This window comes from Antechinus flavipes, chromosome 6 (genome assembly GCF_016432865.1).
Source record: "Antechinus flavipes isolate AdamAnt ecotype Samford, QLD, Australia chromosome 6, AdamAnt_v2, whole genome shotgun sequence".
Lineage (NCBI taxonomy): Eukaryota > Metazoa > Chordata > Mammalia > Dasyuromorphia > Dasyuridae > Antechinus > Antechinus flavipes.
In genome coordinates this window covers 156,414,889-156,442,543 of record NC_067403.1, presented here as the reverse complement: position 1 = coordinate 156,442,543, position 27,655 = coordinate 156,414,889, and the positions used below count along the sequence as shown (strand labels likewise).

Sequence of the window (27,655 nt, the reverse complement as noted above, 5' to 3'; positions counted from 1 at the left end):
TTCCCCTTTGAATAGCTTTGAAAACAGCTGCACAAAAACCTGTAGTTTGAGACAGTGTCCTCTCCACCTTAGGAGCAAAATCCAACTTTAATATAAAATTCAGTCAAGAAATTGGTAGGGAAAATGAGCAAACAAAAAAAAGATCCTGACTGTAGAAAGTTACTCTGGTGATAGGGAAAATTAAAACACAAACTCAGGAGAAGACAATCAGGAAGTAGGCCTTTCCTTGTACCCAAGAAAAATTTGGGAGACCATCTTGGAGAAGTTGTTCCATAGTTATCCCATTTGGACACAGATTTGCAACAACATAGCAACTCTTTCTCTTCTCTAGTGGGATGTAAAGAATATCCTCTAAGTAATTTCTTTCTCATATGCATGAAACTATTGTCCCCTTTCTCCTTCTCCAGAATGGATTTTGATTTGCCAAATTCACATAGAAATGTTAGATGGCTTGTAAAAGTCTCATCTTATTTTAGCCCCAACCCTAAAACCCTGTCATAGCTGGAATCATTTGAGTGTAGTTAACAATAACCATAAAAGTATTGATGGACACCAAAATCAATTACCAAAAAAAATTACCAAATTATTACAAATAAGCAAGAATATACCCAAGAAGAAAGGGACCCACATGTGCAAAAATATTTGTGGCAGCCCTTTTTGTAGTGGCAAGAAACTGGAAACTGAGGGGGTGCCCATCAATTGGAGAAAGGCTGAATAAGTTATGATATTTGAATGCTATGGAATATTATTGTTCTGTAAGAAATGACCAACAGGATGATTTCAGAGAGACCTGGAGAGACTTACATGAACTGATGCTAAGTGAAGTGAGAAGAACTAGGAGATCATTGTACATGGCAAAAAGATTATATGATGATCAATTCTGATGGATACTTGGCACAAAAACATTTGTTGTTCATTCTTTTTGTCTGATTTTTTGTGATCGTATTTTTGTTGTTGTTGTTGTTGTTGTTGTTTTTGACAAAGATACTAGTTTTCTATTTCTTTCTCCAGGTCATTTTACAGATGAGGTAACTGAGGTAAACAGTGACTTGCCTGGGTCACATAGATTTGAACTCAGGAAAATCAGTCTGACTTCAGAGTAGCACTATGCCTCCTAGAATAAGAGTTTGATTAAGACATATATTGTACTTTGATCTACAAATTGTTGTATTTTGATGGATGTGGCTATTTTTTTTGATGGACATGGCTTTCTTCAACAATGAGATGATTCAAACCAGTTCCAATTGTTCAGTGATGAAGGAGCCATCTACAATCACAGAGAGGACTGTGGGAGCTGAATGTGCTAACAGCATAACATTTTTGCTTTTTTGTTGCTTGTTTGCATTTTATTTTGCTTTTTTTTTTGTTTTGATTTGATTTTTCTTGTGCAGCACAACAATTGTATAAATATATATGCAAAACATTAGATTTAAGATATTTCTACCATGTTTAACATATATTGGACTACTTGCCATCTAGGGGAGGAAGTGGGGGAAGGGAGGGAAAATTGGAACACAAGGTTTTGCAAGAGCTAATGTTGAAGAATTGCCCAAGCATATATTTTAAAAAATAAAAGGCCTTAATAATAAAAAAAAGAATATACCCAACAAAATCCACCAGAATGTGATGTACCAAATCAAGGGCTCAATTAATGTCAGCTAGAATATTTGTTATAATGTTGATATATAGCGTTAATGTATAATGTTCAGAAGAACATCGTGATGAATTTTCTTGTGAGGAATGACATATTGCTAGGCCCTGGCTGACAGAAGTCATGTTATAGACTCCTGGTTGTTCTGCCTATGTAATTTGATGTTCCTATGTGCCCAGTAGCTGAAGTCAGCTAGCTTCATTTAGACAAAATGTGCAAGATTCTCCTAAGTGTAATCAATTTAATTAACTTCTTTAATCACCATCACCTTGTAGTTGATAAGGGGGTTGCAATACAGGCCATCCATTTCTAAGGTCTCCCTTTCTCATTGTTCCCTGTGAACCTCTCTAGTAATAACAATCAGATGAAAGGATAGAAACCCTGAGCTTAAGATATACACACACACCATAGCTGGAGTTTGTACTTGTCCATGCATCTGGAGAGCTGTAACCATTCATATAAAAGACTTTCTGATGTGTGGTGTTTGATTGCTGTACTCCTTTTGTGTTCTGCATCCATGATTTCCCACCCTTCTGAGAGTCTTCATTTTACCCACCTAGGTCCTTATAGAGACCAAACTTGTGAAAGAATGATGAGTATATAGAATATAAATTTTTCTTTTATTGTTGATACTATATATATATTTTTGGAAAATACAAGCGAAAACAACATTTATTAAAAGATGGTATATTTTTTTTAAATCTAAAGTTATGTAATAGATATTTGATACTTGGCACAAAAACATTTATTGTTCAGTCTTTTTGTCTGACTTTTTGTGATCTTTTTTGTTTTTTTGTTATTGTTTTTTTTTTTTTTTTTTGGCAAAGATACTGGAGTGGTTTTCCATTTCTTTCTCCAGGTCATTTTACAGATGAAGTAACTGAGGAAAACAGTGATTTGCTTTGGGTCACACAGATTTGAACTCAGGAAAATCAGCTAGATTTCAGACTAGCACTATACCTCCAATTGCTCACAAAAACATAACTGTTTTGAAAGGAAGTAATTAGGAATAAGAGTTTCATTAAAACATATATTGTACTTTGGTCTACAAATTGTTGTTGTTGTTGTTGTTTTTTAATTCCCTCAAGGTAAAACTTCCCAGATATGTTGTAAGAGTCTTGAGAATTCTGATTCATTTTTCTGGTCAGCTTTCATTCTCAAATATTTGTTGTGGCTAAATATTCCTGGGAGTAGGATTAGAGAGAAATCTTGGTTGTCTAAATAGAGTTGGGGTTAGATTTCCAAATTAAATGATGCTTTTATAATTGATTCTCTCCCCTCTTTTCTGAAATCAAGGGATTTATGGAAGTAGAAGGGAAGGAGAGTGATAGAGGCAGGATGATATTGGTTGTAAGATAGAAATCTTGGATATTAAAATGTCACAGAGAGGGTGAGGTGAGGTATTCTGATTTCAACTAAATCATGTGGGAGGGAGAAGATAATAACATTGTCACCTGAGAAAGAAAACCTTAATTTATTAGTATAATGTCCCCTAACTGCAAAATTTATTTATTTAAGAGTTGTGCTTTTTATGATCTGCTTGCCTGTTTAAACTTCATTTAAGATTTCCAGTACTCAATAATGGAATCATAGAATTAGAGCTGGAAGTGACCTGGGAGACCATTTAGTCTTTTAGAGGAAACTACAGCCCATCAGAGGTGAGAACTTGCCATTTTGTCTATATTATACAACTCACTGGGAGACAGCTGATCTAACGGAAAGAATCTTGGATATCTAGGAACTGAATTTAAATCCTACTTTTGATGATCCTATCTGTGTGACAAAGCACTTAATATTCCCGAGACTCAAGTTTCTACATCTTTCAAATGGGGATTGGACTAAGTGATCTTCAAAGCCCTTCCCACTCTAATTCCACAATTCTTCTGTGAGACTTAACAGAAAAAATATTTTTGTTCATTGTGGTATGGAAAGGACAAAAGTAGAATAAAAATGATTGCATGAAATAGAAATGTAATAAAATTTTGAAATCTTAGATTTTATCTCAAAAATAAAGATAAAGATATCAATCCTATATGCATAATCACTCATTGTTCTTCTATTTTTATAAAACTTCCTAAGATTTATTGCTGGAAAGCATCATACAGCTACTTGAATCCAGTGTCTTAATTTTTTGTGTGTTTGTAGCTAACCACTGCTTCAAACTGAATGTTTTGTACGCGGTTTATCGCTGCTAATGCACGCTCAGGAAGAAATCTGTGGGGGGAAAAAAATGAAAGCTTTTCAAATTAACAGTGTTTTAGAATACAGACAATAGGGCAATATGAAATGGGTAAAAGTAATAGATACACAGAATATTAATCTAAGGATTAGTAGCCCTGCCAATAGTTTTTTCATTGTCAAATTTTGTTTTTCTGATGATTGCCTAGCCTGGATATAGTTTCTTTTCTTAATTAATCAATTAATCAACAAGCATTTATTAATCATCAGCTTATTCTTGGTGTTGTGCTAAGTGTTGGAGATATAAAAAAAAACAAAAAAACAAAAATGAAATACTCTCTACCTTAAAGAAGATTGTATTCTACTGGGAAAGAAAATATTAATGGACTTCCTTCCCCCACTTCTTTTGATATTTATGTTCAGAATCTCCAATATGTCAGTCCTATATTTTAGAAGACTTTCAAATAAATAGCACATTTAGCTTTATTGAAAATTGTGCATAGTAGATTTGCAGTTTCATGTGCAATTGTCTTTTTTTATTGTCCTATATTATAGAAATGCTTGTTTTATCCCATTAGTTAAAAAAAAAAGAAAAAGAAAGAAAAAACGATTATTAAATGTGAATCAAAGTAAAAAATAACTTCCTTCATTAGTCAGGGAAAGTCTACAGAGTAAGCAAGATGATTATATCAGAATAAACCACAAAAGAAAACTTGTAATATCAAAAATGCTTAAAAATAAAAAGCAACATGTAGTATTTGATTCTGAAAATAAACATTTCCCCATTTTGTGATAGTTTGTAATATTTTCAATGGCTATTCAATGTTTTTCTAATGAACAAATTGTATGTGCTTGTTAAAACCTTCATGGAACTAAACATACGCAGCAGAGTGAATGCCTTATTTAAATAGACATCTGCACTTGAGAGAGAAACTTCACTTTAATTGTCAATGAAAAAGGCCAATCTGATTTTCCTTTGAATAATCATAAAAGAGATACCTGGAAATATTTGGTAACCATTTTTGTGTTCTTTGCATCTCTAGCACTTGGCAAAGATAGTTATATTTCAGACTATAAAACACTATGTTCTATTAATATTATGCATAATATATTATATATGTTATATATAATGTAACATCATATATGTTATATATATAATATAATAATAAGATATAAAATAAGTATAAAACTTAGATATAGGGTTAAATTATCACTTTGGACACCATGGCTTCCTTTCATCATGGCTTAAGACTCAAGAAAGAAAACATTTATTTGTGCAATATAATATCAGCTCTAAATGTTTTTTGTTGAGTATTTTCCCATAGCGGAAGGGACCATAAGGCTTATTGAGTCTAATCCTATCCCAATCTTCTACTTTATAGACAAGGAAACAGACCCAGAGAAGTTAAATAATTTGGCCCAAACTACACTTTTCCAAGTGTAGTTAATGGGGATGGTTTAATAAAATTGTCTAACTATATTCTTTATTTGTCTAAATTATCAAATGAGAATAAATACATTAGAATCCAGTATTTTCTTGATTAAACTGAAGTTTTCTTGCTTGAAAAAAAAAAAACCACAAAAAAACCACAGTTTTTTTTTAAGACACAATTTAAGAGTATAACAGTGAGATTATTTTACAAGTAAATCTTTTTACTTCCTGTCCCTAGTTTGTGGGGCTTAATCTGCACTCATTTGGCTCTGAACTGAATGTCTGCCTCTTTAAGATCTACTACATAGTATTGATACTATCTTTGTCTTAGATTCTCCTTTGCCAGTATCACTCAACAAATCTTTTCTCCTTGAAGATTCACTCCATGTATATAAAATAAACATACTATTCAGATTTTTATTGTGGCTTACTAGAATCCATTGATTACCTCCCCTTCTTGTCTGGTTCATAGTTTTGGTCTAGCTGAATCCTTGGTCTCATTCTTAAAGATACCGAATATACATAATGTCCCTTCAAATTTTGACCTGATTTTCTTAACACATTAGCTTGTCCGTGTCACTCCTTAACTCAATAAACTCCAGTGCTCCCCATTATTTTTAGGATCAAATGCAAAATTCTCTGTTTGGGATTTTAAAGTCCTACATAATCTGACCCTTTCCCTTTCCATGATATTTCCAGGCTCATTGAAATTACTAGACTCCCTTTTCCACGCTCTGTGATCCCGCCAAATTGGCCATGTCTCAGTTTCTCATACATGGACTTCCATCTTCCATCTCCATGCTTTTGCACTGGCTGCCCCACATGCTTGAAATGCCTTTCTTCCTTACTCTATCTCACAGAGTTTTCTTTAAGAAGATTGAACACTCTATTCTATGTGAAAGTTTTCCTGATTTCCTTGACTGCCAATATTCTCTCTCCCAAACTACTTTGCAATGAACTCTTTTGTATTCAGCTTACATTTATGCTGTTTATATTTATATATCTAACTTCTTATCTTCCTCCTTAGAAAGTATAAAGTATTATGTATTATAGTTTCTTATGCTTTTATTTTCAGACCTAGCACAGTGTCTGGAATATAGGAGGCACTTAATAAATACATGCTGAGTGATAACTCTATCTCCACCAGCCTACTTGTAGTTTTTTCCACATAGCTTTCCATTTTTCATTTCCAAGCTTTTAAATTAGCTGTTTTCCATGCATGGAAAGTCTTTTCGTGAGTCTTCCAGCTGTAATGGCATCCCCCATGAGACTATCTTCCTTGTGCTATCTCTGTATCTTGTTATTTGCATGTTATTTCCCCTTTTAGAATGTGAACTCCTTGAAAGCAGGGACTGTGCTTTTGCCTTTCTTTGTATCCCTAGTGCTTAGCACTGTTTGGTGTATAGTAAAGAGTTAAATACTTGTTGCCTGACTTGATGACTAAGATGAGAGTGGATGCTAATTATAGAAAGGGATCATTACTATTCTCATGAAAGGATCATGGCCACAGACTGTTTCCCCCCAGGACTAGAGTACATCATTGACAAAATGTATAGTTGTATAGTGTTGATGACTTCTAAAGTATATATTGTAGAGCACTGGACCTGGAGTTAGGAGAGCCTGAGTTCAAATATGTCCTCAGATACTTACCAGCTGTGTGACCTTGGGCTATTCACTTAATCCCAATTGCTTCCCTCCCTCCAAAATATATGTATATTCTACCATACTTACTTTTCCAATATCAAACAGAGATTTAAATATGATGGAACAAAAATCATTTTCTTGTCAGTTAGAATGCCTTCCATCAGTTTCCTCACAACATCATCTGTCTCCAAAACAGGCCATAATCTTAAAAAAATGAACTTTTATTGGTTAAAACAGAAATCAAGAAAACCTTATACAAATAAGCTCCCTTATTTATTTTCAATATTAACAGTTTGCTTTGTGTCCCAACTATACAAGGATCACAATTTGTTTCTATGTACTTACTCTTTTATATGGAAAAAAAAATATGAAAAGAGTTAGACTTGTTCTGCTTGGTTCTAGAAGATAAGATTTAGCCAAAGGGTAGACCATTGTGAAGCTAATCATATTGCAAACATGTGTTTTGCTTCATCCAGCCTGGCACTTTGCATGATGTATTATACATATAAATTAACTAAATAAGATGATAATATATAGCCTTGTTGCACTCCTTTTCCAATTTTAAACCTATCGGCGGTTCCCTGTTGAGTTCTAACTGTTGCTTCTTGGCCAGCATATCAGAGTAGAGGATCTCTGAGGTCTTCTCTGTTTTGATTCTAGACTTTCAGTAACCTATAGAAGAAACCTTAACATAAATATGGGAAAGTGTAAAAGACTTCATTTACTGTTCCTTTTGGAAATATTTTCATTATAAAGGCCTTCAGGACAATGATTCCCTTTCAATTCAATCAATCAACCAACATTTTAAAGTTCATACTATGTGCTAGACACTGTGATGGGTGATATGAGACCAGACAAAAATGAAACAGTTTTTGCCCTTACAGGGCTTGTTTCTTATCAGTAAGTCTTTATATAGTTATCAGTACTGAAAGTGAAATGGTCCACAGAACCACAGAATTTTAGCGGTAAAAGAAACCTAAGTGGCCATTGGGTCTACCATTATATAGACTCATCCTTGTTCTTAGGGAGTTGAGTTGATAGTGTTAATAGAGGAACTTGAATCATAAAATTGCCTGTCAGACATTTGGTGAGGATAATTTGCTTATTTTTGGAAGCTGAATATTGCCATGGATATATAGGACCTCATTTTTCCTTAATTCATTAGAAGCTGATTGCTCACTCCTGACAGTTTTGTAGTGCTCTCTAGCTTCTTACTACTACTTTTATCAGAAGGGCCAAGGGTTACACTTATTTGAAACTTTATAAATTGGAAACTCAAACTTTTGATGCAAGAAAGAAGCTGATTTTCTTTAAAGGGAAAGTAAGAAACACCCAGGGCCTAGAAAGCATTTTGTTTGGGTTTTTCATTTAAAACCCTGAAGATTCACCATGAAACTGAATGCAAAGGCCACACAGTTGGGAATTTGAAAACAACAGTTCCGACAGATGGGGGAAGTTGTAAAGCTGTCCAGCTGCAGAAAGGGACCTTTTAGGGTCAACTTTTCAATGTGTATTCCAGGCCAAAAATGAGCTGTGTGTATAGTGGCTAGCCTCAGGGATAGTTCCATTCCAGAAAACCAAAGAATTAAGTTGGAACAAGTGATCCATTATCTCTTTACAACTGCTCTTTGACCTTTCCTTTTATTCCAGAGTTGTCTGTATTTGATACTCATTTCTGATTTCTTACTTTGCTATATTATTCTTTCATATTTACATTGTTTTATGTTTTTTTAAAAAGTTGTTTATTTTTCACAAATATCTGTAGTTGAACCTGAATGTTATTTGTTTGCATTTTCTGAAATAGTCCTAAGGTAAGAAGAAGCACATTGCCTAATGGAGATTTTTGCAGTTTGTAAGATGATTCAGGGAGATTCATTCCAGTGTCTGTCCAATGGTTACAAGATATTTCTACTCCAATCTCTAAAATTTTTATTATTCATTATTTTACTTATAGGTATTTTGTTATTAAATTGTTCCATTAATGATAAATAGTCCATATTTTGTAAACTTTCCAAGTAAGCAGGGGAAAAGATCTTTGTGAATCTGGAACATGTTTCCAGCAAAAATTCTGACAAAATCTCTTTGTTCCCTTGTAGCTTATGCTGCTTTGAACAGGTGGGGCAGTCTCCACCTCTTAGCTTTGATCCACATGAAAACCAGAATTCTTTAGCCCTGTGCCATACTCTTCTGTTATCCTTACCTTGTGCTTGGATTCTTGGTAAATCCAGTATTCACAAAAACAGGACAGAGACAAGAGGTCTTGATACCACTTTTTCCCATGGCAGCAAGTTCTGATGTTAGGGCTCTGTGAAACCCAACAGCAGCAAATTTACTGGAACTACAAAAGATTTATGAATAATTATCATCAATAGAAAATATGAGGTTCCTTTCTTTATCAGAGTTCTACAGTGTAGAACTTTGTTTGTTTGAATGGAAAATAAACAGAAGATGCTATCCAACTTAAATTCTTCTACATTGAATTTTCTTAGGTTATGAAAAAAAAAAACAATTTAGATCCCTTACATGCTTAAATAGAGTGCCTATATAAAAGAAAAAGTTTAAATTGGCAATTTCCCAGGGACAAATCATGACCATTATTCACAAATCTCAACTATAGCAATTTTTAGGCAGTCGCAAATTGTCTTCACAAGATCTATGAATACAGTCTCTATAGCTTTAGTTATTTTCTCTTACGTAGGAAAAAAAATAAATGTTGAATGCAAAAAAGCTATAAAGACAATCGTTCTGAAATATATGTACTATATAACGAAAAGTATCCTGGCTTTGGAGTCAGCAGATCTTAGTTTTAATCCTGGATCCTGACTTAGTAGCTGGATGGCCTCAGGAAAATCTCTTCATTTCTCTGGGACTCAGTTTCCTCAGATATAAAATAAAGAAATGGGATTAGATGGTCTCTAGCTTTTAGAGGTCTTTTAGCTCTATAATTGCTGTATACATTTTCCCTTTTACCATTTGCACTTCAATTTCTTAATTTTGTTTTTAATATTCTGTAATAATAAAAAGAAAAACATTAGCTACTTCTATCACAGGAGGTAAGGGAGAGTAGCTAAAATGCTGGACCTAAAATCAGATCTAGTTCTGATCTCTGAAGTTCTTTAAGATTCAATTTCCTCAAGTGCAAAGTATAGATGATATTACATATATTACTTATTTCCCAGCGTTGTTGTGAGGAAAATATATTATAGACTTTAAAGTTTTATATAAGAATATTGTTCTTTAGAGGAGAAGAGAGGAAATTCCTACAAGTTTGGATTTTTTTCAAATATTGAAATAGTAGCTGTGTTTTAAGTTGTCTAATTCCTATATATATGTCTTAAAGACAGAAAGGAGCTTGAGCTTAACCACATGTACATATTCCTTTGCCTGCACAGTCTTTTCCTCTTTCTTTGGGAATATTTATGTTATCAAGGAGAGCACAGAAAATAGCCAAGAGTATGGAACCCAGCTCCCCTACTGCAGCTCCTTACAAAGTCACTGACATATGCTTCCATTATTACAACATAATGCAAGTGAGTAAAAATCTTGTCAAAATATTGATAAACTGATGCTATTTATGGTATAAGGCAGAGGGAAGAAATTGGTATAACTTTTGACAGAATTTACTATGTGGCGTTTCATATAAGTGATATGATACTATAAGCTGGTTTTCAATGTTTTCTTCCACAGTTAGGCATTGGCAACATGCTTATTGATCTAATGTCTACCTGGCTTAACATTATTGTGTAAAGAGATGATAGAAAAATAAACAACTGTCCACACACCAAGTCATTTAAAAATCTCATGACAGAAGTACAAACACAAATATTCTGATGTAAGACATTTCCACAATGGCTAGGCACTGACCCTGAAGCTATCACATGTATTTACATGTGATAGTGGCCTATTTCTGCTTCTGGTGTTCTTTATTTTATGGTCAAGAGCATTGTTGATTTTCCTATGGTTATCTCTGACTGACACCTATAATTCAAGTCTATACTGTTTCCAAATTTAAACATAGTCCAAATATACATAAAAATATCTTTTCTGGTACAGGTAAAGACATTACAAACTGTATTTGCTCTAGAGTTCTGAAATTACTAGGAAGAAGATGGAAGAATACTTCAAAATAAGAAAGTAGGAAAGTACCTTCATAGAAATCAATACATACCAGTAAGGAATAAGATAAGGAATCACTCCATGACCACATATGGATGCCACAGTGATGATATGACCATGGTTTCTTTTCATCATGGGAGGCAGGAGTGCTTTAATAATCTTAATAATAGTTCAATAGGGAGAGATAGAGAAATTGCTTTCAATACAAGTTTTTAATTTTATTCTTTGGATAATCCAGTCAATATTAGCAAAGAAAAATGTCAACATAAATGAAGTAAACTTTTCACAGGCCCATATTTGTGATTTGTACTTACCCAGAAGTGACCTAGGATGTTGACTTCAAATGTTTTGGTAATTTCCTCATCTTTGGTACTCAGAAGATCTGCTGGATAAATTGTCCCGGCATTATTTACCACGATGGTCACATCACCAATTTCCTTCTTTATCTTTTAAAATTTAAAGAACAGATTAATATTGTGTATCACAGTATCTTGAAGGTTTCAGGTAAAGGTAAGCAAGGACTAAATTATTTCTTCAGTTTACATTGTGAAGAAGTACCTCTTCTGGCCCCTGACACTCTCATCCCCCCCACCCAGCATAAGCATGAAGTATATTAAATGCAAACATTCATTCATATATTATTTATTTAATTTCTAATGTCTACCAGGTATTATACCAGGCATTGGAAATACAAAGGAAAAAAATTAATCCCTGCCCTCAAGAAGCTTGAAGGGAAACAAAAGAAATTTATTTGGCGGGGAAGATAGGATAAGATATAGGCCTTGAAGAAACTTAAGAAAACTATGGGGTTGAAATAAGGAGGGAATATATAAGAATTATCCCAGACAAAGGCATGGAGCTAGAAGACAGAATGATGTACACCAAAAACAACAAATTGGGAACTATAAGGAAGATCTATAAAAGAATCTATAGGGAGCAGAAGACAGGCTGAAGCCATCAGCTTTTAATGGACTAAGGGAAAAGGTCTTTATTCTTAAAGTTAAGTACCCAATGCCTGTTTATCCACATACACTGCTCAGTAATTTGAATTTTAACTTAATCACAAAGAGGGCAGAGGTTAGTAAGAGAAAGATTTAAATAGAATTAAGGCAGAAAATCCATCTTCTGCCTAAATAAGTTTCCTAACTGGGGGGTTGGAAGAATTTTGGTTGAACTTAAAACTTTTCATTGAAAAGAAATTTCTTCATTATACAGAGAAAGGAACCATATTATTATATTGCCCTTATACTTAAAAATGAACTTATCACTATAACAGTATTACATCTATCCAAATTTATTTTATAAAATACTTATCACCAAAATTCAAAAGAGCTTTTTTTTACAGAGTAGCAGACATGAAAAATATTATGTCATTAACCGTACTTTTATCACAGTATCTTATAATGTGAAGTTAGAGAGACCTGGGTTCAAACCTACCCAAAGCACTCTGGGCAAGACATTTAGTTTCAATACGCTAGATAATCCTTTAAGTATTTTGACTCACATTTGACAAGGTAATTTCCTCTTCCACAAGTTCCCTATATAAGTGAAATTAAAGATCCAGTCTCTATCTGTAGACAATATTATATGTAATGCTTTAAACTTCCAAAGAAATTTACATATATTATTTCTTATGATCCTCATAACAGCCCTGTGAAGTAGGTCCTATTAATATCCTCATTTTTCAATTGAATAAACTAAGACTGAGTAAGTTAAGTGACTTGTCCAGGGTTACCAGTTAGTAAGTGTTTGAGGCAAGAATCAAAGTTGGATAGTAAATATTTAACAACCAGCTCCCTTCTCCCCCCAATGTACACAAGACACACTTTTATGTATAACCAGCATTATTAACATTTTCTCTTTCATTTTCTCAAATCTAGACAGTCAACAAATAAATAAATCTGATTTGTATTATTTGCCAGTTTTTAAGTTGTAATGGTTCACTCTGAAAACATAACAATGCAGTTCATCCCTGTACCCCCCCAGCCAATACAATGCAAAACAGGAGTTCCTAAAAACAAACAAACAAAAAAACTAATGGACTCAATAAAAAAAAAAAAAAAAAGGATTGTTTTTGTTGGAATATAATCTTGTCTTCAGTCAAGCTCCTGTGCATATTTAAGGTCAATAGTGAGAGCCAGATCAGATAGTGTTAGATTGCATATATATGTGTGAATGTGAGAATGTGTATATGTACGTATATGTGTATTTTTGAGCTACCTCTACCGACTGGCAAATTGCTTGACCTTTTGATGTACCAGGAAATTCACTAAAATCTAGAAGAATAGCTGCATTAATAGATAGAGTTTCCTCATTCTCCTCTTGCCCATGAAAATCACAGTTCCAATAAAAACACAACAAAACAAAACAACAATGTTTGGATAAGATATGTAGCTAAAGAGAAAATCTTATCACAGAACATGATTTCAAGGTTAAGAATAATGCAAAAAAAAAAAAAAAGGCATTGGAATAAGTTTTTTTTTTTTTTTTTTTTTTTTAAGATCAGTTCTTTCATGTCTTCTGGATCTCCTGTAATTGATTCATTAAGAATTTGTGCAAAGATGTACTTAGTCCTTACCTTGTCTATCATGCTATAAATTTCCTCTTTTTTACTGCAGTCAACCACAAAAGCATGAGTTGGGGCTCCTAGTTTTCTGCATTCAGCAGCTGTTTCTTCAATACCATGCTGCAAATAGAAAATGAGATGGAAGGGGGAAAGTAATAAACACTTATATAGCCATACTTTATAAACATAATCTTATGAATCTTATTTTATCCTCACAATAACCATATTGATAAGGACAATACAGCCTCGTCCAGAAGAGCATCTGCATTCCCTGGGAAAGACTCTGTTCCCACACATTATGCACCTTTTGGATGCAAAACCTACATTCCCAGGGAAAGATTCCTTTCCCACACCCTATCTCAAGTATGTTCCTTTTGGATGCAAAACCCAAATTGTTTTGTTTCTGTATAAGAGTAAGCCCTGAGAAAATGTCTTTGGGCAATTCTTTGACATTGCCCACTAAGAGAACATCTTGGTATCTCTCTCTTTAATAAAAGCCTTTTCTTATCACGGCCTTTTGTGTAGCATTTCTGACTGCCAACCCGACCTAACTTAGTGTTCTGGAGAACTAGGAGACCCACCCATTTTCCTGCCACGATCCATTACTCATTATTTGGTGGCCCTGTACGGGGATGTCTTATTACTGAGGTAAGAAGCCCACTATAATTTCTTTTATAGCTGGGGGCAGCTGTGGTTCCCCGGGATTATAACCTAATCTGCTGACAGACTCGGAGTCTGGTCGAGGAAATTAGTTGCCCATAGGACGCTGTGGGGACGAAATCCTGTTGTGTTTTTTTTGGATGAATTGTCTTCTTATGAGAGGGCCTTTTGTTGACACCTTTCTTGAGATGTCTAGAAAGGTTACGCTATAAATATAAACTGCCTGCATTTTTGTTTTTCTTCCCCGGTTATTTATACCTTCTGAATCCAATTCTCCCTGTGCAACAAAAGAACTGTTCGGTTCTGCAAACATATATTGTATCTAGGATATACTGTAACCTATTTAACATGTAAAGGACTGCTTGCCATCTGCGGGAGGGGATGGAGGCAGGGAGGGGAAAAATCAGAACAGAAGTGAGTGCAAGGGATAATGCTGTAAAAAAATTACCCTGGCATGGGTTCTGTCAATAAAAAGTTATTAAAAAAAAAAAAAAAAGAAAGGTTACGCTATAGAATTGTAAGGTTGTTCAGGCTTGTGGCAAAAATGGGTCAGTTTTTCTCTTCCATCCCTAGAGATTCTCCATTGGGCTATCTCCTGAGAAACAAGAGCAAACTGGGCTTAAAAGACTTAAAGTCGAAAAGCTCATCCATTTTTGTAATACTGTCTGGCCTCATTATGAGTTAGACAACCACGAGGCATGGCCAGTTCATGGCTCCATCAGTTTTACCACTATTAGAGAATTGGACTTATTTTGCAAGAAACGAGAGAAATGGATGGAAATTCCTTATGTCCAGGTCTTCATGGCCCTTTCCCAGAACCCTGAATCACAGTTAACTTGCAGGATGCTGCTGGCTAAGTCTATTGTGGAGGAAATGGAGAAAGAAGCTGATCCTCTGACTTTCTCCTTCCTGCTCCTTTGGAGGTGCAGGGAGCATCTGCCCCTCCTTGAGGCCCTCCTCAGGCCGCTCCTAATTCGCCTCCAAAGCCACCTCCTTACCAGATGGAGGACGCTATCTGACCTCTCCCTCCTTCCCCTCCCCCAGAGTGGGACTCTTAGCCCTTCTCAGACAAGAAGCAGCACTCCCTTTTCTTCCTGCTCCCTCCCTCCTCCTCCTCCTCCTTCTTCTCCTCTTCCTCCTCCTCTTCCTGGCCCTGGCCCCAAGCCTCCCCCCTCCTGCCCCTCCCCCAGAGCCTGATCACCTCACAGCTGTGGCTCGGGACTCTGTGTCGGGGATCTCTTCTAGACTTTGCCCCCTAAGGGAAGTGGCCATACCTGGGGTGGGGGGAACGCTTAGAGTGCAGGTGCCCTTCTCCATGTTGGATCTTTGCCAGATTAAGGAGAAACTGGGCAGGTATTCTGAGGATCCCACTAAGTTCACTGAGGGGTTTAGAGCTCTTGCTCTCCAGTACGATCTGTCCTGGGGAGATGTTAACATCCTTCTCTCTGCTTGTTGTACCATAGAGGAGAAAGAGGACCTGGGACCTGGCCCAGAAGTGTGGAGACCAGTTGGCCTTCACCTCCCCTGTAAATATCAGGCAAGGGCTGCAGCAGTGCCTGTCGCAGACCCCGGGTGGGACTGTCAGGAGGGGAGCAGGGATAGAGAGAAAAGGGACCATTTCCTAACCTGCCTCGTTGAGGGTATGAAAAAGGGGACTAAAAAGCAGGTGAATTACGATAAGCTGAGAGAAGTTACCCAAGCAGCTGACGAGAATCCCGCTTTATTTCAGGGGTGCCTGGTGGAAGCCATTAGGAAATATACTAACCTAGATCCCACTTCCTCAGAGGGGACTGCTGTCCTCAGCATGCATTTTATCAGTCAGTCCTCCTCAGATATCAGACGGAAGCTGCAGAAATTGGAACTAGGGCCCCAGACTCCCATGAATCAATTAGTGGGAATCGCCTTTGGGGTATTTAACAACAGGGATCGGGAGGAGGACCGAAAAGTCAGAGCAAGGAACAGAGGGCGCAGCACGCCCAGTCTCTGGCTTTTGCCATTTCCAAGGGTCCCCAAAGCTTGTGTTTCAGGGGCAATCAGCCAGGTCATTGGGCAAGAAATTGCCCTCAGAAGAGCCAGCCTCCAGGCCTTTACCCCAGATACAGACGGGAAGGTCACCAGAAGAGTGACCTCCCGGAGAAGGGGAGGACCATGGCCCCCAGTCTTGCCCTCCAGGCCTCTCCAGGCCGGGACTGATGGGCCCCTGGGCTTGGCTATGGTCCCCCTACCTCCATCAGCGAAGCTGAGCCCAGGGTGACCTTGGACATAGGAGGTATGCCAGTCTCTTTCCTCTTTGACACGGGGGCTTCTTTCTCTGTTCTGCTCGAGCACTCGGGTCTGCCTCCCCCATAAGGTGATGGGCATTGAAGGGAAACTTAGACATTGTTTGGAAACCCTCCCCCTGCCTTGCTGGTTCGAGGACCTATTGTTTCCACATTCATTTTTAATTATCCCTTCCTGCCCCAGCCCATTGATGGGTAGGGACTTGATGATGAAACTGGGAGCCCAATTCTCTCTGATGAGGCCTCCAGATAATCTCTGTGCACTCTTCTCCAGACCCCCCCCCCCCACATTCCCTGTGAAATCTGGGGGGAAATAGACTCTTCCATGTGGGACTCAGGGCATCCCTGGGAGAGCCACGCAGGTCAGTCCAGCCCTTGTCAGATTAAGGGATCCTAGTGTATTTCCTCACAGGCACCTATACCCAATTAAGCGGGAAGATAGGATAGGGCTGCGGCCTTTGATTGACAAATTCCTCAAATTCAAACTCCTGATTCCCTGCCACTCCCTTGTAATACTCCAATCCTTCCTGTCAGAAAGCCCAACAGAGCTTACTGGCTAGTGCAGGATCTTAGGCGATTAATGAAGAGGTTGTCCCAATCCATCCCATAGTGGCCAACCCATATACGATTCTCGCACAAATTCCAGGGAATACACAATGGTTTTCCACCCTGGACCTTAAAGATGCCTTTTTCTACATCCCTCTACATGAGGACTCGAGATTCCTTTTTGCCTTTGAATGGGCTGAGCATGGGGTACTTCCCCATCAGCTCACTTGGACTGTTTTGCCCCAGGGCTTTCAGGACAGCCCACATTTATTCGGCCAAGCCCTAGCTAAAGATCTGCGGGACCTTAATCTGTCTGGCAGCAGTCTTATACAGTATGTGGATGATACATTACTTTGCAGCCCCACCAGAGAGGAGTCTCTAACAGCGGCCACAAAGACCTTAAACTTTCTAGCCTCGAGGGGGTACAGGGTCTCCCCACCAAAGGCCCATATTACCCACCAGTCAGTCAAATACTTGGGTCACAATCTCACCTCCACCTCTCGATCTCTAACTGAGGAGAGGAAACAGGTTATTTTAAGTCTCCCAGAACCTGCCTCAAAAAAAGCAGTTGAGAACCTTTCTCGGCATGGCCGGTTTTCTGCAGGATCTGGATTCCTAATTTGGGGATTATTGCCAGACCCTTTTATGATTCTATTCAAGGTCCTGATAACCTCCCTCTTGAATGGGGACTGGAGCAGGTCAAAGCTTTTAAAACCCTGAAAGCCAAACTGACCTCTGCTCCTGCTCTTGCCCTGCCTAACTTACAGAAACCTTTCACTCTGTATGTCGATGAGAGGCGTGGACAAGCGTTGGGAGTCCTTACTCAGCTTCTAGGGCCCCACCATAGACCCGGGGCTTATTTTTCAAAGAAGCTGGACTCAGTTTCCCTAGGATGGCCTTCCTGTCTTGGAGCAGTGGCTGCCACAGCCCTGTTAATTGAGGAAGCCTCCAAACTGACCCTGGGTCAGCCATTAGAGATTTTGACCCCACACGGAGTCCAAAGCATTTTAGAAGCCAAGGGGCATCAGTGGCTCTCGAGTGGGAGGCTCACTAGGTACCAGGTTCTCCTGCTGGATACCCCTGACCTGTCCCTCCAAGTCTGTTGCACTTTAAATCCTGCCACTCTCCTCCCTGAGGTCTCTCAATTGGAAGAGATTGTCCATAATTGTGAGGAAGTTATAGACTCTGTCCATTCCAGCAGACCTGACTTAAAGGACACCCCCTTGAGAACCCCGATGGGGAGTAGGTCACAGATGGGTCGAGCTTTCTTGAGAATGGGGAGAGAAAGGCCAGCTATGATGTGGTGTCTCTTCACAGCACCCTGGAGGCCAAGCCATTGCCTCCTGGCACCTCTGCACAGAAATCAGAACTCATAGCATTAACCAGAGAGTTAGAACTTGGGAAGGGGATGAGAGGCAACATCTACACTGACTCCAAATATGCTTTCCATATTTTACATGCTTACGGAGCTATTTGGAAAGAAGGGGGCTTGTTGACAGCAAAAAACTTCCCATTAAACATGCGGAAGAAATTATGCACCTATTGCAAGCTGTTGGGAACCTAGAGAGGTCTCAGTCATATTCTGTAACGGGCACCAGAGGGGAGATTCATTTCAGGCCAAGGCAAACAGGCTGGCAGACCTAGCTGCTAAGTCTGCTGCCCTTTCACCACTGACTGTGGCCCCTTTAATCCTCCAACTGCCTGAGTCTTTTGTTCCTTCCTATAGCCCACAGGAAAAGGCTCTTGCAGAGGAAAAGGGGTTCACCCTTTCTCCCTCCGGTTGGTTTCAGATGCCTTCAGACCACCTCTTAATCCCGGAGGCAAGTCAGTGGAAACTGATCTCTGGTCTCCACCAGGCCAAGCTCCTGGGGAGAAATGCATTCCCTGGTGAAGCGCGTTTTCACAGGCCACAAGCTGGGAGAAACAAACAGGTGTGCCAGGCCTGCCCAGTCTGTGCCCAGGTAAATCCCGAGGGAGCTGTTAAGCCCCCACCTCTCCCGAAGCCAGTCCAGAGGAGAGGCCGGACCCTGGTGAGGATTGGCAGCTGGACTTCACGCATGTGCCCTCTTGAAGAGGTTTTAAGTTGCTTTTGGTATTTGTTGCTATTAACCTCCCAACTGATAGAATGCTTTGGGACTACACTCATCCATGGGGCCGAGCAACCAGGAGACTGCTTCAGAATCTCACCTCAGGTACCATCTGTGCACCTAAGGGATAAGCCTTCCTCTGCAAAGTAAGTTCCCCATCCCCCTCCAGCACCTCTCAGAGGCCTATTAAGAGAAATGCCCCTGATTGGAACTCACTCCCACCTGTGATTCTCTCCACCCGGTGCTTGACGCCCTTCAAACACTACGGGCCTTGCACCTTGGGCCACTTGATTACCCCTTTCACTGTCTACAATGCCAGTGCCCCAGATGCAGCCCCCACTCCTCTAAGGAGACATAAGCGGGGATTTTGGGAGAACACTCTGTGGTACTTGAAGAAAGGGGCTGGGATGCTCTTTCCTTGGGTTGGATACTTAGAGCATGAAAGCGTTCTCTCCAACCTGATGGCCACAATCCACCAGTTTGCCAACGAAACGGCTCATTCATTGAGGGAGATTCAGGAATCTCTTGACTCGTTGGCTAATATGGTTTTGGATAATGGCATGGCCTTAGATTATCTTCTAGCCTCCAGCGCAGGTGTCTGTGCTCTGGTAAATACCTCTTGCTGCATGTATATTAACAACTTAAGGAAAGTTGAGCTGCGCACAGAGAGAATCTTGCAGAAGGCTGCCTGGATGCAAGACATCCATGAGCAGTTTCTCACACCCCCCAAATCCTCCTCTGGGTGGGGTTCCTAGATATGGTCCCTACTGGCACCTATACTAACCCCTCTTTTGATTATTATCCTTCTGCTCATATTCGGTCCTTGCATTTTCAGATTGCTCATGAGATTTGTTTCTTCTAGGCTACAAGCTGCAAACTCCCAACTTCTCCTGCGACCTGGGAACCCTGAGATAACTGATGGGCAAACTCCGCATCCACTGGACACTATGGCTGCCGCTTTCAGATCTCGCGTCTCTCCCCCAAGCACCACTTCCCCTTCTTTCCCACTTTAGGTTGAGTTCTACGACCTTTTCCAGCAGGAAGTGGACACAGAAGATTTGAGGCCATCAACCCTTTTCCAAAAGAATCTGTGTTTATTGTTTGAGGGGGGAGATAATGAGGACAATGCAGCCTCGCCCAGAAGAGCTTCTGCATTCCCTGGGAAAGACTCTGTTCCCACACATTATGCACCTTTTGGATGCAAAACCTACATTCCCAGGGAAAGACTCCTTTCCCACACCCTATCTCAAGTATGTTCCTTTTGGATGCAAAACCCAAATTGTTTTGTTTCTGTATAAGAGTAAACCCTGAGAAAATGTCTCTTGGCAATTCTTTGACATTGCCCACTAAGAGAACATCTTGTTATCTCTCTCTTTAATAAAAGCCTTTTATTATCACAGCCTTTTGTGTAGCGTTTCTCGCTGCCTCCCTAACTTGGTGTTTTGGAAAACTAGGAGACCCACCCATTTTCCTGCCATGATCCATACCTCATCAATGTGAGATAAGGTGCTCATTTTACAGTTGAGGAAACAGACAAATCAAAGTTAAGTTGACTTGCCCAGCAAAAACTACTAGGGGTCTGAGGTTGGTTTTATACTTTTAATACTCAGGTTTTATAAAATACTCAGTTTAATACTCAGGTATTCCTGTATTCAGATCCAGTTCTCTATCTACTGCAACGCCTAGATAGAAGGTAAAATGCAACAGATAGAGTTAGGAGTTAAAAATAAAGAGGGATAAAACTTCAGACAGTGCCATCTTCCTGGCACTTTTGTATACAATAGTAATTCTTATGTTTGTTGTTCAGTTGTTTTCAGTTGTATTTAACTCTTTGTGACCCCATTTGAGATTTTCTAATGGCAGCAATACTGAAATGGTTTTCCATTTCTTTCTCTAGCTCATTTTTTTAAGAGATGAGAAAACGGAGACAAAAAGAGTAAAGTGACTTACCCAGGATCACACAGCTAGTTAATATCTAAGGCCAGATTTGAACTCAGGAAGGTGATTCTGGTGCTCTATCCACTATGCAACTTAGCTGCCCCTAATTCTAATGTAGAACCCTTTAATTTGTTTTTTTTTTTGGGGGGGGGGAAAGAAAATGGGGTTAAATGACTTGCCCAGAGCCATATAGTTAATTAGCATGTGAAGCTGCATTTGAACTTAGGTCTTCATGATTCCAAGGTCCAGTGTTGAATCTTAAAGAGAGATGAGACTAAGTTAAAGACTTAATGAATTGCAGGTATTGGAATGTGCCTGTGTAATAAGGATTTACCTGTGTGAAGGCACAGAAATGTGAGATGTATTGTCAAAACTGGGAGAACATGCAGTCATCTAATTTGTCTAAAATGTAGAGTTGGTGAAGGAGATACAAACTCAATCTAGAAATGCGGAAGTCTGACTGTGTAAAGCTTTAAAAGGCTGAAGGGTGTACATTTTATTCTGGAAACAACAGAGAACAGGTTTTTCCCTCTTTATTTTCTTCACTCATTTTATTTTTTATAGTTCCACATTAGCTGGTTCATTTCCTTCTGCTTACAAAGGTGCCTATTATCTCCCCTATCCTCAAAACCTCTTACTTGATTCTTGTATCTCTGCAAATATCCTACATCTCTCTTGTTCCTTGTAGCTAAACTCCTTGAAAAAAAAGCCTTCTTTTATAGGTGCCTTTATCTCCCTCATATTCTCTTTGATTCAGTGAGCCTGGCCTCCTGGCTGTTCTATAAACAGGTGCCCTATCTCTCATCTCAAGGCATTTTCTCTGGCTGTGTTCCAGGGCTAGTATACCTCCTCTGTTCTGACTACTGATGTCCCTGGCTTCCTTTAAGTCCCAACTAAAATGCTGTCGTCTTCAGGAAGTCTTCCCCACCCCACTTAATATTAGTGCCTTCCCTCTGTTATTTCCAATTTATTCTGTATATAGTTTGTTTTGCTTATATTTGCTTACATATCATGTTCCCCATTAGATTGTAAGCTCCTTAAGGATAGGGCCTCTGTTTTACCCTTTTTTGTACCTTCAGCATTTAGCACAGTGTCTAAAACATAGTAGGTAATTAATAAACACTTATTAATCACTTGATTGAGAAAACCATAGATGTTCAGGAAATGTTAGTCTAGAATCTTCACTCACAGCAGTGCTATATAGTCAGCTATTATATTCTCTAGACATCATTCATATATGAATTTATTTTCTTTTTCCTATAATTTTCTATTTACATTCATGCTGAAGATAGGTAGTGGATATGGTGTTGGGTCTGGAATCAATCTGAATCTGAATTTCAAATCTAGCCTCAGACACTTAACTAGCTGTATAATAGTGGGCAAGTCACTTAACCTTTATTTGCCTGAGTTTCCTCATCTATAAAGCAGGGATAATAATCGCACCTACCTCTTGTATTGAGAATCAAGTGAGATAATTGTAAAAGGGCTTAGCACAATTTCTTATACTAGTAAATGTTCTATCAATGTTAGTTATTATTATCATGTTAGTATCCTCTGTTTTCATGTCATATTCATTTCTATACATATTTTCTTCCCACTTCCCTAGTCAATAAGCAATCTCTGTAAGTAAGAGCGTAACATTTAAAAAAGAAAAAGAAAAATTATTGAAATTCATTTTGTCCTATGTACATTATTAGAGTTATTGGGCATATTATTTCCTGGGACTATTTATGTCATTCTAGATGTTTGTATAGTTTTTACCAATAACTTTAAAGAATGTCCTTTTAGCACTTTTTTCTTTTCTTTTCTTTTTTTTTTGAAGTCAATCTGAATTAAGTGATTTGCCCAGTATCACACAACTAGTCATTGCCTGAGGTCACACCTGTACTCAGATCCTCTTGACTTCAGGACTGATGCTTTATCCACTACACACCTAGCTACTCCTTGAAACTTTTTCAAAAGCAGATTGGTTTTATAACTTCAAGAAATTCCTGTATGATGTGCCTTGCAAGGCATAATGAAAAAAGTTTATTGACATTAGGTAGAATCTGGATAGGAATCGAAGAAGCAGCAAACAATGCTTCCTATATATATTCATTAACTATATAATTATGGATAATGAACTGAAATCCGCATTAAAAGGAAACAAAAAAAGGAAACTGAAAGCATCTTCTGGTGACTTTCAGCTTTAAGCAAAATTGGTTCTCTTCTTCTGATATAATTACCTTGATATTCTTTCATTAATATTTCAGGAAAAATGGTACTTTTATTAGGCCTTTCAATTTAATCTTCCAATGGGGGAGATTTACTTGCTGCCTAACTCTGGATAGTTTTTATTTACCATGTCTCCTCTTGTGCTCTCTTCTTAACAAGAGAAAAGTAAAGTTCAATGAATGTTGGTTTTATCTATGAACATGGGTCTTATTATGGTTTCCTTTAGCATTTTTATGACCTCCCCAGTTTAGTGTGTAAGCCAGCCTTAAAAAATGAACAAGCTGTCCCAATTTATAGGGTTATCAAGTTAAGATCCCTGGTAAGTCAAAATCAATACCTTCCAGTTGTGGAGCTAACCTTACTTCATTGCCCTTTTTTGGGATCACACAAGTAAAACTATAGGAGGGGTAAATCTTTCAAGGAGTCAAAGCTGATTGGACTCCATATGATCCCGTGGTTATCCATTTACTTCAACAGATCATCTCTGTTGGGAATGGGGAGGATGGGAGAAAAATCTCCTCTTAAGTCATTTTACCTACCTTGCTACCCCAATATTGATAATCAATTATTAAGATGAACCTGAGCTTTCATTATGAAAACTCCCTCTAGAATTACAAAATAGTCATTCAAACATAGAATAGACCTGCAGACTGAGTAGGGGATTGTGAAATATGATGTTGGTTTTACTTGAAAGGTCAAGTTTATCTTCAATCTTGACTATTCTTTCTGTGTTATATTTATTCTTCCTATCACATTGCTTTCCCAAGGTAACAATTTGTATCGCCAAAAACAAAATGAGAATATGGCCTTCAAGTTGTAGGAGTAAAGAAACCAGGTGCAATGGAAACTCAAACAACATCTCCCAGAATTGCAAAATGTCAGAGTCGGGAATTGTCCCAAATTGTAAATCACAGAATCCCAGGGATCAGAGGGATTTTATGAGATTCTTTTATTTTTTTATTCTCCAGATAGGAAGCTAACTACACAATCTGGTACAATTCAACTAAATCTTAGTTTCCTAAAAAGACATATCTAGATAGATATCTTGGAGATTAGTTTATAGTAACTGTTTTTCATGGATAGAACCATGTTTTCCCATTCTCTTTCTTATTTTCTTTACCTCTTTGTTTCCCATCTTTCTCTTTTTGTTTGATTCTCTCTGTGACTATATCTCTTTCTACACACACACACACACACACACACACACACACACACACACTCACACACAGAGCTAAATACCTCAGATCTACACATTTTTTGGTTTTTATGTTGCTGTCTTAAGTTTCTTGGGGACAGAGATTCCAGGTAATCATTTTAATATTTATCAAAGCATATCCAATAAGGATCTAACAGTTGTTAACTGATAATATGCCTTACCTTGGAGAATTTCTTATTGGTTGGAAGAGGACTGGTTTCATGAAACTAGAATAACTTTTTTTGAAGATTCTATTACTTTAAGATACACATGTAAAGAGAATGAGTTAACTATGTATCAACAAGAAAATATTCCTTTCTGATTTGCCATATGCTTGGAAGATACATACAATCATCTAGTGGCAAGTCCTTTTTTCCAAACAAATACTAAGAAAAGATTATAGAGAACAGAAATGTCTATCTTGGGTAGGTAGGGCAGGGGTGGTGGTAATGGTATTGGGGTGGGGACTGGACAGTGGGGTTGGCAATTGGCAGATTAGGGTGAAGGGATGTGGTGTGTAGATTCTGAATTTTTTCTTCTGTCTCCTCTCTTTTGATTAACATGAAATTAAGGAGATTAAGGAGTATATGAGAAGGTAAATGAACTATATATTTGCCTTGCCTGTGTTTGGGCAAACTTGACCTTCAGGAAGGATTATATTTGTTGGAATTAGTGATACTTTTGTTTGTTGCTGCTTAATATGGCCAAGCTTTAATTCTTAACCTTAAAAAAAAAAAAAAAAAACACTGAAATATGAGAACTAGGTTATTTATCCACACCTGGGTTTCTGGGTATAAATGGGGAAAGATTTTAAGGTATTGTTGACACAGGAAATAATAAGACAGTGCTGAAGAGATTGTAGCCTCTAAGGTTTTGCCAACTTCCCATTACATAAATTGTATAATGATAGAGATATTTAGTTTAACAAGATAATTTATAATGAAAATTCAACTGATTTAAGGAAATCTGACTCCTCTAGCATATTCTATGATTTTTCCTGAAATTCATAATATGTTATTAAATGTTTGGTTATTATGTTTAATTTCATGCATCTCTGTTTGGAGAATGAAGAGGTTCTAGTCTACAAAAGAAAAAGAAATATGGAATGTCAAGAAAATATGGCTACGAAGAAAAGTATTTTTTTTCCAATTGAAATTAAGTTTCTCAATTTTAAAAGAAGTTCTTTGTTAACTTCTTTGGATATCTTTAAAAATAAATTTCTATTTCATGACTTCACTGAAGCAATGCTTTTTAAAAAAATATTCATTTGGTAAATTAAAAAGAAAAGATAAAATCCATGAAAAGTTAATGTACTTTCTATTTTTAAAAAATAAAAGAGATTTTTCTGGGAGCTCTATCAGTGTTTGAGAGAGTGAAAGAATTGTATTAGAACATTTAAATGAAGTGCAGTTTCTTTTTCATGTCACAGAATTCTATGAAAGCTATATGGTTACAATAATGTTTCTTAGCTCCAGCTGCAAATTTATTTAAATTTCTTTTTATTTTTAGTATCCTTCTCTTTTTAAATTTTGAGTTTCAAATTCTTTACCTCTCCTCACCCTCCCCAATCACTGAGAAGGCAAGCTAAATGATATCACTTATAAATGAGAAAACATGTAAAACATTTCTATCTTTGGCATATAATTATTCTCTCCCCGCCTCTGAAAAAAAAAAGCAAAAAAAAAAAAAAAAAAAGGTGAGAAAATTATATTTCAGTTAGCACTCAGAAATCATGGTTCTCTCTCTGGAGGTAGTTAGCATTTTTCCCATTATCAGTCTTTTAGAATCTTCTTGGATCATTGTATTGTTCAGGGTAATAGTCTTTCATAATTGATCTTTCTTAACATTGCTCAGTTGCAATTTTTTCTTTTCTTTTCTTTTTCTTTCTTTTTTTTCTTTTTTTTTTTTTTTTTGCTGAGGCAATTGGGGCTAAGTGACTTGTCCAGGGTCACACAGCTTTTTTTTTTTTGAGACCATAAGACAAAGCAAGTATCATAAAGACATGACTAGAAGAAAGACTGTGAATCTAACAGTATGAATGGTAACTAAATCCAACACTGGTAACTGAAAATTCTCCACAAAAATGAGAATATTATAAGGGTGGTGGAATTATCCTTTAGAAGATAGGAAGTTTGTTTATCTCTCCTTCTAAGGCTCACTGCTGACAGTGGAAGGAGCTGGATTGTTCCACATCTTGTGTTCTATGAAAGCGAAGCTCAGTGATCCTGATGGGGATCTCACATAGAACTCTAAAGCTCTAAGATATCATATGTAAGGGAAGAATATGGCTCCAGAGAGTTTATTTCTAAAGATGTTTCTCCAAATTTTAAAACTGAGAATGCAAAAAAAAAAAAGCTAAAACTCCCTCTTAGTTTCTTAATAAGGTGCTCAGTTGGTAGAGCAACTGTTGATTGTTACATTGCTTTTCAAGAAGTGTAAAGCACTTGACAGATAGTGTCCTGTCCTTTGATCCTCCCAATAGCTATGTAATATAAATGATACCGATATTATCCTCATTTTACAGATGAGGAAATTAAAGTTGAAAAAGGTTTAATGACCACAGAGGATAATATAGGAAATAAATATCTGAAATTGGATTCAAACCCAAATTCTCTTGCCTCTAAATCCAGCATTTTTTCCTCTGGTCTACACAAGTTGAGAAGTTGAAAGAAATAAAAATGTAATATGCTTATATTGTATTTAATTTATACTTTAACATACTTAACATGTATTAGTTAACCTGCCATTGGGGGGGGAGAGGGTGGAGAGAAGGAGGGGAAAAATTGGAACAAAAGGTTTGGCAATTGCCAATGCTGTAAAATTACCCATGCATATAACTTGTAAATAAAAAGCTATAATAAAAAATATATATTTCATTACCTTATTAATATCCCATAGAACCAGTTTGCTTTTGTGTTTGGCAAATTCATAGGCAGTAAGTCTCCCAATTCCATGTCCAGCGCCAGTAATCAAGACAATCTCTCCACTGACAGACTTTCTTTTTACTGGAATAAATAGCCTCACCAAGGCCTCCAGGTAGGAGTAGATGACAATGGCCAGAAGCAGGAAGAATTCTGCGATGATGTTCATTGTTTCAGCCACAGTTGTCTCTCCTAACCAATTTTTTCCCTTCAGTGGAGAGAGCTACT

At 37.6% G+C, this 27,655-nt stretch overlaps 1 protein-coding gene across 1 annotated transcript; it reads right to left on the bottom strand.

Annotated features, from left to right (window-relative positions):
* Nucleotides 1-2,252: 2,252 nt before the first annotated feature.
* Nucleotides 2,253-27,655, bottom strand: HSD17B13 (hydroxysteroid 17-beta dehydrogenase 13). The gene is made up of 7 exons (XM_051965072.1): nucleotides 27,387-27,655; nucleotides 13,600-13,707; nucleotides 11,336-11,467; nucleotides 11,074-11,180; nucleotides 9,106-9,243; nucleotides 6,993-7,109; nucleotides 2,253-3,865 (listed from the first exon to the last, which is right to left on the bottom strand). The coding sequence occupies exons 1-7, from the start codon at nucleotides 27,594-27,596 to the stop codon at nucleotides 3,775-3,777; spliced, it is 903 nt and encodes a 300-aa protein (XP_051821032.1). The 5' UTR covers nucleotides 27,597-27,655; the 3' UTR covers nucleotides 2,253-3,774.